A 15,228-nucleotide genomic window follows, 5' to 3' on the forward strand; every position below is an offset into this window, starting at 1 on the left:
TGTTTCGATTATACCTTGTAAATCTCTTCAAAGCATTTTCTCCCGGGAGTGGGAGTCGAACCCGCACTCCTACGATGGTTGAAATGCTTATAAACGCATTCAGCTACGTCATGCCTTAGTTGTTGTAAAGCTTTTCCAAATTGCCTTCTAATATATCATATTCTAATATATCATAGAACATTTCATGAAAAAATAATTTCGATCGGAGCTATATATAATATATATCCCATACAACCGATCGTTCAGATAGAAAGGTTTTTAGCCATTTCTCACTTAATTTTCAATATAAAAACGTGAAACTTTGTGATATATATTCTAATATATCATAGAAGATTTCTTTTAAAAATCATTTCGATCGGAGCTATATATAATATATATCCCATACAACCGGTCGTCCAGATAAGGGGGTTTTTGCCATTTTTTATTTTATATTTATCTTAAAAATCGTTTAGGTATGTACATCTGTTCACTATATATTTCTTATCTTATACATCCGATTATTTGGAGATTACTAACGAGATAAGATTATTGTTCAGCCCCATTCATGAAAGGTATGAAGTCTTCGAAGACAGCCCCGTCCTTACTTGTTTCCAATTGCCTCTTTCATATATTCATATTTTCGTGTAGAAATTACTTTGTATATTTATAGTAGCGTTCCATAGATTCTAAACGCATGAGCTTATTTTAATATGATTTGACTCATTTGTAGTCCATTTAATCGATTATTTGTCGATTTCCAGGAACTATTTAAATTTGGTCGCCTTACGACTAATTTATTGTTCTATAAGGATTCTTACGGACGCTACAGATATCGGAAATTCGTGAGTATTTTTTAAAGAACAATTTATTTTATACATTAATATGGAACAAAAAAGTCAATCAAAATTAATATTTACACAAATAATATCAATATTATATACATATACAATGTTATATACATTCTCATGGCATCAAAAAAATTCATATGTATCATATGTTTCTTAGCCCAGTTGCAATATATTTCCCGTCTCGTTTCTTAATGCTTCAATGAGTGTACCGGAATCGAGATTCGGTCCCAATTCCGGCGACTGTCTCTCTGTAATACGACCGAGCGCGAAAGGCGGCGAATCGGAAGTTTTCAAGAAGTACGTACCGGTGAGGCTAAATACCAACATATTATTATGCGATTAATTTCACCTTCAAAGTTTTTACTTACATTTTGGGAAACTCTTACCTTTCATCCACGTAATATCCCATCAAAGCGTCATTTGATTGCAGATTACACAAACCGAAGACGTAAGAAAACAAATTCTGGCATTGACTTGCCCAAAATTCATTTGTTGGTATAATTGATTGAGCATAAAAACGAGGAGCTCGATCATGATTACAGCTACCAGTATCTGAAGAAAGAATAAAGGAAAAGAGATAGAGTGTTGAGACTCGGCCGAGATTTAGCCAACATATCTCCACAAGGGATGGTATAGCACTAAACGAATGAACTTGAGCTATGGTTCTGCAGCTTACGTACACATTTTTTTTTTTTGTTGCGACGGCGCCTTTTTTTGTCTACCAAGAGATGCGACTGCAAGCGGGTACTTATTTTCTGCGAATCATCATATATTTAATAACAATTCTAAAGCACGAGCTTTGCGCTGATTTTGGAACCCGCTTCCTTTAATTGATCTTCCATGAGAAGCTATTCAAACTGCGGAGAATTGTAATTCCATATATGACGACCATCGCAAACATATCTAAAAGTATGGTATGGCAATTTGAAACCAAACGCTAGAGAGAACAATTTGGCCTGAACAAAGAGGCGAAAAAGGTGGATTGTACGGGAACGAAGTTAAGATGAATTAATTGCTGTCATGGAATAGGTGCATACGAGCCTGAGTAGCCACGCCATTGCTGGCGGATATAAACTGCTAACTTTGAATGTTTTCGTCTATCTGGGAATCGATATTAGGAGTGAAAGCGATTTCAAAGTCGAAACCAAATTAAGAATCTAAATTATGCGCGACTCCTGGGAAGTGTGCTTTGTTTTTCAGCGACTGTTGAAAACGTGGTTCTAATAACGGAGTTGACCAAGCATGAATGTTTGAAGGAAACCACCGATTATGCTTAGATGCTTGGTAATAACTCAGCATGTGGTGCTCATACATATCATGATAGTTTTAAGTTCGGAGTTTTGGCAGGCCTGCAACTTTTACCAGTGGATGTACATCGGGAACTCATATTAGTGACGCATAACACAAAATATGCCGGCATTTCTTTGTATTTTCCTCAAGTCTTTCAAGGAAATGACTTGACGAGTTTGTTGCAAATCTGCTACGGAAGCAATTGTTGATGTATGTGTGTTGAAGTAGGGAGTAGAGAAAATGTTCGATCGTCACATCTCTGACAGTCGGTAGTATGGTTACTCAGTTGTTGTTTCAAGACCAATGTCATGAAAAATGTGGCCGTATATTTAGTCGCTTACAGCCCAGATTACGCTATTACTTACTTAATTAGCACTCAAGCGCTAAAATAATTTTTTTCCGCTGAACAAATCACGACAATCCTTCTTCGCTCTTTGCCTAGCGCTAAGGAAACTAAAATCGTTATCCACCTGAACCTTTTAACGAAGTGGGGGCTCCCGATACCCCTGCTTCAATAGGTGTGTACCGCTAAAAAATATGCAATGCGCGATAAAGCTCTGAGAAAATGTATGCCGAGTTTCTGTTCCGAAACTCGGTCTCCCTTGAGGATGCGTGAAAAGGGATATTTTCTGAATTACAACACTCACCCGGTTCAGTTTCACAACCAGGTTGAACTCTTCCAAGATTAGGATAGAAATCGATATGCCCCATCGAACTCAGCATGCCTCGCTCGAAAACATCTGTATGTATAACATCGACAAAATCGGCATCGTCTTTACTCAATTTTCGATCGTTGCCAGCTAAAATGAAAAGAGGTTTTGCGGGATCTAAACCTAAAAAAAGTTAAAGATTGAGTCCGCGGCTCCTTCTACATCTAAGCAAATAGTTAAATGGGCTCTTACCTGTTATGTGCTTTAATTTTTTTGTCACATAATTTGCCGTTTGTCCTGCAACTTGGCCGCCTAAACTAAAACCGATGACATGAAAATCTTCAATTGGCACAATATCTCGCTCAACAAGATTATTTATCAATTGCGCCAGACAACGGCTAACCAACGGAAGATTTTCCACAGCTTGAGCATAACAGGGTTCGCGTACCAAGGGACCATAATCGATTGAGATGACATAAACATCTTCGTACTCTAGTAAGACTGGCCTTATATAAGAGTTTGGTGCATAATCACGATATCCTGTATAGCCATGTATGAGAATCTTCACTGGACGACGTATGGGAAAGTCTGTTTTTTGTAAGTTAAGTGGATCGAGTAGTACGGGCTCGTTTGCTGTGCCACTGAAATATTTATTTTTTGTAGGATAAAGGAGATGTATTGTTTCTATAATTTCCCACTCACTTTGTATACAGCCAAAAGGTAACATCTTTATTGGGACACTCTCCTTCCACGACAACACAACTGGGATCGAAAAGTCCCGCAATGGCACCTTGCAAGGCATTGGCGCCAAATACTTGCTGAACTAAAGAAAAAAAAATTTATAAAATCTTAGAAAACATATTTCAAAAGTCATCTCATCGGCATACTTTGGCACAGCAAAACCGTTAATAAGATGCAAATAATTCGCATTTTACCGTTTTCAAATTGAATATCGTCGATGAGCGCGTTAAGCTTGCAATTGTCTGATAAACTTTGCACTTGGCATGCTTATATAAAAACTCAGCGCGTTTTGGCATAAAACTTGTTATCTAAATTTGCAATACAATTGCAACTAATTGCTCATTAGGAGAAAAAAACGTTATCTATCTAAAAATATGAAACGCTTGTTTGAATTATAGCTATATTTAAATTTTGGAAAAATTATTCGACACTTTCTAATATTAGTCATAATTATGATTTTTACCGTTTTTTCGTCTGGACCTGTTTTTGGCTTGCTAAAGCCCACCGCTGATCTAGGAGAAGTTTCAGTGGCTTACTGTCAACTTAATTTCGATATGTGCCACCGCTATAGACTTCGACTTATTTGTAAATATGTACATAAGTAGTTCACTGTCAAGTTGGTTTCGTAATGGATATCAACAAGTTGGCATGCGGGTATAGCTTTTTTATTCAATTTTATGTATTAGAGCCAATTCTCAGTGACATATGTCAAAGTGTATTTGGCAGCTTTTGATGACTGATAATTTGTTATATATACATCAATGATTGACCATAATTATTGCTCAACTGTCTGAACGAGCACCCTTACAAAAAGAGGTTACAAAGTAATAACAAGATTAGCATAACCGGAGTCCTAAAAACTGCCCCGACAGCTGCATTGCATGCCATTCTTCACATCCCGCCTGCAGACCTAATGAACAAAAATATCGCTTAAGTCCTCGGGGCAGCTTAAGTGCGGGCAGAATATACCTATGGTACCGTACCTAAGATTCAAAATATATCTGCGGCTAAAATTGAGTCGGAGAACTGGCGCCAGATTGCAGAGAGGGCAGAACATACTATACACGTGTATACCGAGGGTTCCAAATTATAGCCGTGAAGAAAGCAGCAGAAATTCTGGAGGAAGTCTTCTTAAGCTGCCTTCGCGTCAATAATTATTGATAGTCAGGCGGCTATTAATCTCACACAGTACTTTATCCAGAAGTGTCCTGAAATTCAGGGGCTTGGAAAAACTTCACTCAGGCCGGACCATACATCTGTACTCCGTCATAAATGGACAGAAGGTAACAAAAAGGCCAATGAGTTGGCAAAGGAGGGTGCAGTAATCGCTGTATCGACGGTAAACGTCCCAATCCGTTTGGAAGAAATTAAAAAGAAAGAGGAGTGGCATATGATCCATCAAGCAGGAAAGGCGTGAACGGAAGCGCGGACTGTACCATTTCTAAGATCATGTGCAAATAATACAAAATTAATTTTTGTAAATATTTTTTTTTTTTAATTTTGCATACAAATTGGCGAGATGGGACCTACATATTTTATGCTGAGTCCGAACGGCATCTGCAAGCAGATGAATTTTCGCTTAGAAACTTTTTATGACAAAAACACACTCAGAGCATTTGGCAAACCGCTGCTGAGGGGCGAAACTACGGACCTTGGTCCCAGGACCTTGTTGTTGTTGTAACAAGGACCTTCCCAGGACCTTCGTTCCCAATAACGTTCCGACTGTGTTGTTGTCGGGATCGCTGCAACAAGAGAGTAATTGGAATATTATGAACAACATTTAAAACAGGTAAGTTAACCAAATCTTTTACAATAACAGTTGTAAACAACCATTCAATTACAGCTGGACTAATTTGGAATCCTGAAATGAGAACGGAAAGGAATGGAAGGAAAAGGAAACGAAAGAAAAAAAATATACGGAAATGAAAAATAGGAGGGGCGTGTGGGAGGAAGAAAGAAAATATAAGGAGTCAAAGTCGGACGGTGTGTTATCAATTTCGTATAGAAGCGGTAACAGTTTTTTATAGATGGAGTTATCGGTTTGTTATATGCAAGCTATAGACGAGTTATCGACTTGTTGTCGAAGTTTTATAAATTTGCAATCGATAAAAAAGGTGATCATTAGGAAACTGATGAGCTATCAGTTTTATCAAAAGGCTATCGATTTATTATACAAGAAGTCGATTACTTATAGAAATGTTGTAGATATGTTAACAAAATAGTTTTCGATATGTTATCGGAAAGTCGTCGATTAATTATTCCTCGTGTTCCAATGAAACGTGATCCAGATACGGATGGAGAATTAACAACAACAATGTGACCCATATGGATCAATTTGTTGTTGCATTTGCATGTTAAATTTTTATCCATATCTCAATCATGCTTCACTGGAACGTAACAATTGATTATTTATCCAAAAAATATCGATATATTTGCCATTAATAACAATGGATATCAATAAGTTACTAACTTTATCGAGTTAATGGTTTGTTATCGAAAATTTATCGATTTATCATCGAAAGATTAGCGATAATTTATCGAAAGTTATCGATATGTTACATAAAAGTTATAAACGAGTTAATGATAAGTTATCCAGACATTGTCGTTTGACAACTGAACGTTTCCGATGTGTTCTCGATTGTAGATCTTTTTTCGAAAAGTTATCGATTAGTTATCTAAAAGTTATCCATTTGACATACAAAGTAATCGATATTTTATCGGAGTGATACCTATTTTTGATTGCCGTGTTATCGGTTTGTTATTGACGACTGGTCGGTTTTTTACGGATTAAACTTCACAAAAATTCGATGATGCATCTGTAACGCGACAAGGTTGGGCACTTTTGCACTATCACTAAAATGCATCAACCACTGAAAACTTTGTGATAGTGAACAACTTTTTTTTTAATGTCGTTGCCGCACGAGACTTTATACAACTGGCGCACGATGTGTGCATGTATCTCCAGAAGAGCGCAGACAGAACTCGTCATCCTGCTACTTATTTACCTCGCCGAAGGCTTCAAGACTCATATTAAATGACATTACAGTGGTCACAAAACTCTATTCAGCGGGGTGAGTTCACGTAGCACTCCAGATGCGGTCCTTTTCAAGTCGTGTGCCGGTTTTTTCGAACATATCTTTGTGGAAAGCGACACAATTTTTAGGTGTGAGGCTAAATTCTGGGTTGGCTTCCCGGGGGAAGTCTGCTTGGACGAGATGAGGGGAATGGGGTAGAGGCAATTTCCTTTCTGTGAGAAGGGGGTTGGATGACTTAGAAGGTTCAACGTGGTTGGGGTACTACCAAAGTGGTCGAATTTTGGGAAAAATATCTCACAAAGGACCATGATCATCGGTAAAACGACTCAAAACTTTCGGTGAGTCTCCTTATCTCTACAAGAAGAAACAATTGTGAGGGCACAGTTGACCTATGGTCGCAGGGCATTCGTCAACACTTATATATCCATCTATGACCATCCATATAGTAATAAATAACCTTAACCGTAGAACGCATTACCGGTGTCCAGTTGCGACTTTAAACTACTTTAGTGAGAGAACCACTGTCACTAGAGTGTGGAACCTTCTAATCTAGGAAACTAGATTATTTCTGTATCGTTTAAGTCAATGCTTGTAGGTTTCAGTTGATGGGTTCCTCAGCTATAAGTTCCCAAAGTCGACATCATCGTACCCATCAATAATCAAAAAATATATTTTAATATGGAATTTTTATTGCGGATTGTAAAAATATATTAGAAAACGTGAATCTTGAAACAAAAAATATTGTATTTTGTAGACATATACCAGTTTTTCTGCTCGCAAACGGTGCAGGTAAAATTTGTCAACGAAATGTACCAGGCACATTGGTTTTTTGCAGATGTTGCATGCTTTTCGCATTTTTCTTCTTCGTTTGGGGATATCAGTATAACAAAGATAGCAGGGCCCAGTTACTGGTTTTCTCGAGCTTGTCGCAGTAAGTAAGTAACTCACTGCTCAGCACAGATAATGCTTAGGAGACCAATCTAGCGGCAGTGGTTAAATAACTACATAGCTACAGCACAGAGTGTACCGAAAAGCGGAGACACAGCCCTCTGATGCCCATAGGGTATAACATATAGCTGAATCAGTTGCGATGAATTGTGGATACGCATAGAATAAGTAGAATTAGTGTAGAGAGTAGCTGTTTTTTTTTCACATCTATATACGTTGACGCTTAAACTTGATATGGACTGCTAAGCGACAAACTTCAAATACTACGAAATTGCTACGCATAAAATTAGTGCTACCTACTAAATTTCAATACGCATTATACTCAGGTGTAACTGAAATATGTACCTATGTTTCACCCTCTGCACTAATTCTATGCATTCTATGCGCGTCCACTATTTATCACAACTGATTCAGCTGTATGTTTTACACAGAAATACAACAGAGTGTTGTGTCTCCCCTTTTCGGTACACCCTGTTGCTGTAGCTAGTTGTTTGACCACAGCCGCTAGATGTGTCTCCTAAGCATTATCTAAGCGAAGATAGGCGTTTTTTTCACACGCAACCGAAACGTATACGTGTGTAAAAAAAACACGGCTGGTGAAACATACACCCCTACTATGAACTCATATGATACACGATAAACGCTTGCAATCTGATGTACCGTATTATGAAATAAATTCTAGCGTGTGAAATCCGATCGTTAGCGTTTATCGTTCATCGTGGTATTGCCATACGCTAACTACCGCACCAGCTGTTCAATTTTCTACGCTAGCTATCGTTGATAAATTTTTGCACGATACTTTGGGAGCTATTTAAATAAAAGTAAATATAAAATTATTAAAAAATCCAAAAGAATCCAACTAAAGCCTTAACACTCTGTTGCAACACCCTGGGCAAGAAACCTTAAAGTGGTACAAACATTCAAAATATTTGGGATGGATGACCTATTTTGACGGGCGCGCAAATTGTCTTCTACTTCTGTTAAGACATACTTTGAAATCTATTTTTTTTATTCAACTTTTTTTTTTTACTTTTAGTATGTCAAGTACTTACAGTGTAGTGTTTATTTCAAGAAGATTGGAAGCATCTCTCAATTTTCTTCTTTCAATGACCTCTATGCAAGTTTCGTCAATTTGTTCATTTGAGTTTATAAAAAAGGCAACAGAGGTTGCAGAAAACATTTTATTATTACAGGTTTTAAAAACTTTTGCCACTTTTACGTACAAAACAATTGAATTTTTAGTATTTACGTTTTGTTTTGCTATCTGTTTCGTATAGATTCACAAAAATTTGTAAACAAAACTTTGCTGTCATTCACAATAGTACATCTATCGGGCGTGTGAAAATCGCAATATCAAAGCTGAATTTTTCGATACGCTAGCAAGCGTTTATCGTCTATCGCATGAAAATTCATAATAGGGGTGATAGACACATATTTCAGTTACATCTGAGTATAATGCGTATTGAAATTTAAGCGGGAGTCATTTGTGCCGTGTGTCGTATCGCTGTAGTCGTATCCCTAACGTAATCAGCTGTTTATCGTTACGACGGTAAACCAAAAACCAATTGGCATTGTGAATGATAAGAAGGTGTGATATCTTCTGCATAGACGTAAAATTCCAAAGTGATTGGATCACCTGATTTGTAATTGACTATCGCTGTCTCATTCTGTATCTCTTTCCATTGTGAATGATAACTAAGTGTTCAATATGGCAACTTTTTAGCGTTTTGACAGGGTGTTCAATATGGCGGCGCCTATCTTCAGCGTGTGATAGAAAGAGATACAGAATGAGACAGCGATAGTCAATTACAAATCAGGTGATCCAATCACTTTGGAATTTTGACGTTTATGCAGAAGATATCACACTTTGTTATCATTCACAATGCCAATTGGTTGGCTACGATACGGTTACGACCTTGGCGGCACCAATAATCGATTGCATTGATTCCCATAAGGTTGGTCGAATCAGCTGTTATAAGGTTACCGATAAAGCACCAATGGCTCCAGCTTTAGTAGGACAAATTTTATGCACAGCAATTTCAGAGGTGTATTTAAGTTTGTCACTTAGCAGTCCATATAAAGATTAAGCGTAAACGTATATAGAAGAAAAAAAAAACAATTCTATTGTTACTGTGCATTTGTCACGGTAAAAACTTGTAAGTGGACACACGGGTGCCCCTGTTATGCGTTTGCGTGGTATTTTTTACCATGCCTTATTACTGTTATATTTTTTATATGAAAAATTTAGATGAATCTGACATATAGCTGCCACCATGAATTATATTTTCATTAACGGCTTCCTTTTTGCTGCGCCATCTGTTTTTCAAGTTTTATTATGTATATGTTCTATGTGGTGAGTGACATTCGCTTTGTTCGATTTTCTCTACGCCATCAGCTGATGTGACTTACCCCGATATGGCTTATCAAAAGTTAATATGATAAGAATAATCTGCAAGTATTTCTGAAACACAAATTTAATATGTGCTCTTTTCAGCCCAAACGAAGCTAAACATGTCAACCAAGTTGCAGCACATACAAAATCTACGCCAAATCTTTCAACATTCGGTGGAATCTGTGCGACCGGCGCAACTACTAAGTGAAGCTAATCAGTATGCGTTACGGCCACAATTGAATGAGGATGGGCGCCGTTTGAGTATACAAATACAAGGTAAAACATTGGATATAACACACAAGCATTGTCATGTAGTCGGTTTCGGTAAGGCAGTACTTGGAATGGCGGTTCAGCTGGAGAAGTCGCTTGATAAGCGACTGAAAAGTGGTGTGCTGAGTATACCTTTCGGAACGCGTAAGCAATTTTGCGATGTACCTGAAATGCAGCTGCCAACAAATTCTGTGATTGAAGTAATTGAAGGCGCACACAACAATCAACCAGACGAGCGGGCACTCGAAGCAGCGCGGCGCATAAAAACACTCGCAGCAAGTATGACCGAAAATGATATACTCTTTGTACTAATATCTGGTGGCGGTTCAGCATTATTACCACTACCACGTACACCACTCACGCTACTAGAGAAGATGCAGCTAGTGCGCCATTTGGCAAATTGTGGTGCAAGTATTGATGAAATGAACGTGGTGCGTATTGCTTTGTCCGATATCAAGGGTGGTCGCTTAGCTGTAGCAGGACGTAATGCTTTTGCAATTATATCATTTGTAATAAGCGATATTGTAAGCAATCCTGTCGACCTTATAGCTAGCGGTCCCACATGTGCGCTAACAGCAAAACGTTGCACAGCAAAGGAGGTATTGGAAAAATATGAAATGTGGTCGGACTTGCCTGAGCGTATACGTGCGCTAGTAGTACAACCCGAAGCGCAGGAGCTGTGTGAGCCGGGACGCAATAATTCAATATATGTGGTCGGTGATAATCGTATAGCCACAGCAAAAGCGATGCAAGAGGCGCTGCAATATGGTTATAATGCTTGTATAGTTAGCACTACTATAGGGAAAGAGGTTCAGCAGTTAGTGAAACAGTATACTGACTTCCTACAAAGTATATGTAATTTTCGCAAGGGCGTACTCGACGAAAGTGAGCTAAAACAGCATTTTTCCTATGATGCGCGCATCTTTCAACATTTCCTAAAAACTTTGCGCATGTGTGAGCGCACGCAAAATCCGCTGCTTTTGATATTTGCTGGTGAGCCTACGGTTAAGGTTTGTATTTGAATGTAAAATTTATAGACAACACGGTTACCAAATTTATCTTCTTATTCCAGGTCACTGGCTCTGGTTTGGGTGGTCGAAATCAGGAATTGGCGCTACGCATGGCGCTTACTCTACACGAAAATGCAGATTTTAAGAATTTTGTATTCCTAAGCGCCGGCACAGATGGCATTGACGGTCCAACACCAGCTGCTGGCGCAATTGGTTGTGATTTAGTTATAAGCGAATTTTTAAATGATTCATCTAAGAATTTGAATGATGTGCTCAAGTTTTTGAAAAACAACGACTCGTATAATTTTTATAAGAATTTAGGAAATGGTGAATATCATGTAATCACTGGACATACAGGCACTAATGTAATGGATTTGCAGTTTTTATTGATGGCGTAGAGCTATACTCTGAGCATTGTTGGTAATAAGCAATTTTTCTGCTAACTGTTGTGTATGTATAAAGATGAGTCCAATGTTTACTACTTGTACTAAGTTAAAACCTGTGAATATTTACTGATATGTATGCATCTTATTCTGTTATACATATATAAATTTTACGTATATTAATTAGTTGCTTTCTACTTTCATTTGGGGTTTCCTTTTTGGTTTACTTAAACGGCTCTGATTATTTCCACGGAAGGCATGCCTGTCGTAGGAGGCGACTAAAATCGAAACGTTCCGGAGGGCAGTCGGGCTATTACCAGAGCGTCGCATATTCTTATCCGGCAAAGGACTACCCACATCGCTAACGAGAGGGAGTGTTTATCAAGCAGGGCTTTGACCAGAAACTAGTACCAGAGCATATCGTATTCTTATCCGACAAAGGACTACCCACATCGCTAACGAGCAGGTGTGTTTATCAAGCTAAGAATACAACATCATTATGTGTCTATATATCCAGACTCCGCGAACTCTACTCAAACCAGTTCCGCCCATCTACTTGATTTAATTTCATTCAGGAGACTATGGGAGAATATATATGAGTAGGAAAATTAGCTTGGGTATTATGGAGGTATATTGTGATAACACGTAAAATGAAGTGTCGTCAGGGGATTCAGGGGGTTGATAAGCGCAATACAAAGCTTTATACAACTATGAATGTATCATACACATATATAGAAGGCGATGCTCTGGCGACCCCAAGTTCCTCATGAAACTAGAAGGTTTAATTTGGTCATATTAATCGTTCCCGAGATGGTCGACTTAGTACCTTATGGTGCTTTGTTACCGGAACGTACCGGACCTATATCCGGCAAAGGACCATCAACATCGATAACACTCCCCAAAACCTTAAGGGAGTGGCTTGCGTCAATACAACAACAACAGAAATTTACGTTAGCTAAACCTTAAGTAATCAGTGGAGCGAAAGTAGGCGCGAATGAGGAACTTTCGCCTCGTCCTTAAAAAAAAATGGTCAGATTAGCATAAATTGACTTGATAATGATGCCACCTAGCCATTCTCCAACTACCTACAGTATGCTAAGTCTCATGCAGTTGACTCCAATCCTCAGTCCAACGACGTACATAGCCTTATTCTGGTTAAGAATCCGATATACTCCCATAGTACTTAACATTTTCTTCCACTAGTCTTGCAACCGAAGGAATGATCTCGAATCGAATAACCGAGTGGTTTCACTTTGCCTTTGTGTACTCCAAAGGTGATGTATTGAAAAAGCAGTAGAATTTCAAATTACAAGTATTAAAATAGTTAAATCTACTACCGTCTCATAAATGGGCTTAAAGAACTACATTTTAGATGTCGCGGGTTGACAAAATTGAAGCTACCCTCTAAAATACGGACACTTAATCAGTTTTTTCAGGTTCTGCCTTGTGTCCTTGTAGGGTTAGTAGGAGATCGCTCGACGCCACTTTAGTGTGTTGCAGGGTTATCTGTAGGACCCCCCAACGTCATTGGATCTTAGTACCCCCCATACTTTCGCCAATGCGTTCAGGTCACTGATTTCAGGATCTCTGTGTCCTTTTCAATTTCTTGCGTGGCACGATTGTTGCCTTTACGACTCCTCCTCTGAGTACAACAATGTAGTTGTTGTTGTTGTAGCGATAAGGTTGCTCCCCGAAGGCTTTGGGGAGTGTTATCGATGTGATGGTCCTTTGCCAGATACAGATCCGGTACGCTCCGGTAACAGCACCATTAAGGTGCTAGACCGACCATCTCGGGAACAATTTATATGGCCACATTAAACCTTCAGGCCATCATCCCTCCCTCCCCACCCCCAAGTTCCATGAGGAGCTTGGGTCCCCAGAGCCTCGTCTGTTAGTGAAACAGGATTCGCCGCGGATAGGTGAGGTTGACAATTGGGTTTGGAGAAGGGGTATATTGCGCTGGCAACCTGAAAGGTTGCGCTACACAGCCCCTTGAATCTGGTATTTTATTCGCCTCTTACGACAGGCACACTTACCGCGGGTATATTCTGACCCCCTAACCCGCTGGGGGCTGAGTACAACAACAACAATCATCAGCCTTCTTGGAGGATATGCTCCTGAGCATCTGCCTTGTGTCGATATACCCGCAGGACCTTCCAATTCGTATTCTGGCCAGTGGCATGTTCAGCAAGTCTTAAAAATGCGCCACACATGGGTCTTTGGTATAGTTGAAATAAACACTATTTCCACCACTTTAAACAGTGAGCATATGCTTTCATTTTGGAGGTAAGCAAGGATTCCCTTTTAAAGTTGCACATTCGTTTTACTGTTGCACCTTATCAACTGGAGTTTCCATTATACTTTTGCTCCTAAAAGCAGGCTTTTCCTCTTCAACAGATCACTACCTCTTCTAATACTTTTGCTCCTAAAAGCAGGCTTTTCCTCTTCAACAGATCACTACCTCTTCTAACCGCTTGGTGCTTATTCATCCTCAATCCTTTTGCGAAGTCGAGGTTTTCTCACGTCAACCTTCTTGTCTGCGAAATGCATCCCCTGCATCTCGGGCGCGTGTCAAGTGCTTGATCTCGTAACTGTTTGATCGACTACGGCTTTTAAGTGGGACACAATTCTTATTACTTTCCGGTATTATACGATAACATGCCGTACAATTTTTAATACTGGCTGGAATTGTGTGAGACATCTCTTTCTCTCTGTATCGTTCCCATCTATTCAGGGCCTAATCATCGCCGCTTTGTTCCTTTTGTTGATTGAGACGCCATTATATCCCTTCGCTTATTTTTATCGTGCGGAGCTAAACGCGTTGGCACAACAAAGAAGCATTTACATATAGTCGAGTGTTTAGGAGTTCGTCTAAGATCTCATACCATAGATCTCTGGCCAAGTGAGGAAATACCCTTTGTAAGATAACGAAATCTCGTTTGATAAAAAATAAGTTCAGTTATCACCTTGTAATCGAGTATACCAATTAGATATGTAGTGTGGTTCTTAGAGGGGATACTATCTCAGTTCAATTGTATTTTCCGATTTTGTTTCGTATCAGTGAAATTTAGTACAAAATGCCATCTGCCTGACACTGAGTCAAACCGACTGGCATAGACAATAAGTAGCCGCAGCAGCCAGATGGGCATCACTTCAGTGAGATTAGAGATAGCAACAACAATAACACATGTTGTGACCTTATTAGAATTGCACCCATTCGATGCTTCCATCTCGCTATAATCTCCCATTATTTCACTCACGCTTGCTCATCAGCCTGTCTGGCGCTTATTTTTATACTCAGTTGAGCAGAGCTCACAGAGTATATTAACTTTGACTGCATAACGGTTGGTTGTACAGATATAAAGGAATCGAGATAGATATAGACTTCCATATATCAAAATCATCGGTATCGAAAAAAAATTTGATTGAGCCATGTCCGTCCGTCCGTCTGTCCGTTAACACGATAACTTGAGTAAATTTTGAGGTATCTGGATGAAATTTGGTATGTAGGTTCCTGGGAATTCATCTCAGATCGCTATTTAAAATGAACGATATCGGACTGTAACCACGCCCACTTTTTCGATATCGAAAATTTCGAAAAACCGATGAAGTGCGATAGTTCATTACCAAAGACGGATAAAGCGATGAAACTTGGTAGGTGACTTGAACTTATGACGCAGAA

General features: G+C 39.0%; 2 protein-coding genes across 2 annotated transcripts; one reads left to right on the top strand and one right to left on the bottom strand.

Annotated features, from left to right (window-relative positions):
• Positions 1-838: 838 nt before the first annotated feature.
• LOC137242806 (pancreatic triacylglycerol lipase-like) lies at positions 839-3,771 on the bottom strand. Its single transcript, XM_067770064.1, has 6 exons — positions 3,655-3,771; positions 3,470-3,590; positions 3,020-3,408; positions 2,765-2,950; positions 1,214-1,379; positions 839-1,140 (listed from the first exon to the last, which is right to left on the bottom strand). The coding sequence occupies exons 1-6, from the start codon at positions 3,695-3,697 to the stop codon at positions 981-983; spliced, it is 1,065 nt and encodes a 354-aa protein (XP_067626165.1). The 5' UTR covers positions 3,698-3,771; the 3' UTR covers positions 839-980.
• Positions 3,772-9,901: 6,130 nt separating this feature from the next.
• Positions 9,902-11,729, top strand: LOC137242807 (glycerate kinase). The gene is made up of 2 exons (XM_067770065.1): positions 9,902-11,163; positions 11,226-11,729. Exons 1-2 carry the CDS (start codon positions 10,003-10,005, stop codon positions 11,559-11,561), a joined length of 1,497 nt encoding a protein of 498 aa, XP_067626166.1. The 5' UTR covers positions 9,902-10,002; the 3' UTR covers positions 11,562-11,729.
• The last annotated feature ends 3,499 nt before the right edge of the window (positions 11,730-15,228 follow it).

Source organism: Eurosta solidaginis, chromosome 2, assembly GCF_040869045.1.
Source record: "Eurosta solidaginis isolate ZX-2024a chromosome 2, ASM4086904v1, whole genome shotgun sequence".
Lineage (NCBI taxonomy): Eukaryota > Metazoa > Arthropoda > Insecta > Diptera > Tephritidae > Eurosta > Eurosta solidaginis.

Bases quoted from the DNA above. Each gene is read 5' to 3' on its own strand.
- LOC137242806 (XM_067770064.1), bottom strand. From the start codon at position 3,697: ATGCGAATTATTTGCATCTTATTAACGGTTTTGCTGTGCCAAA. The intron at 2,951-3,019 runs GTAAGAGCCCAT...AACTTTTTTTAG, and splicing joins AAAATTAAAGCACATAACAG to GTTTAGATCCCGCAAAACCT. The intron at 1,141-1,213 runs GTAAGAGTTTCC...GTTGGTATTTAG, and splicing joins GGATATTACGTGGATGAAAG to CCTCACCGGTACGTACTTCT.
- LOC137242807 (XM_067770065.1), top strand. From the start codon at position 10,003: ATGTCAACCAAGTTGCAGCACATACAAAATCTACGCCAAATCTTTCAA. The intron at 11,164-11,225 runs GTTTGTATTTGA...TTCTTATTCCAG, and splicing joins CTGGTGAGCCTACGGTTAAG to GTCACTGGCTCTGGTTTGGG.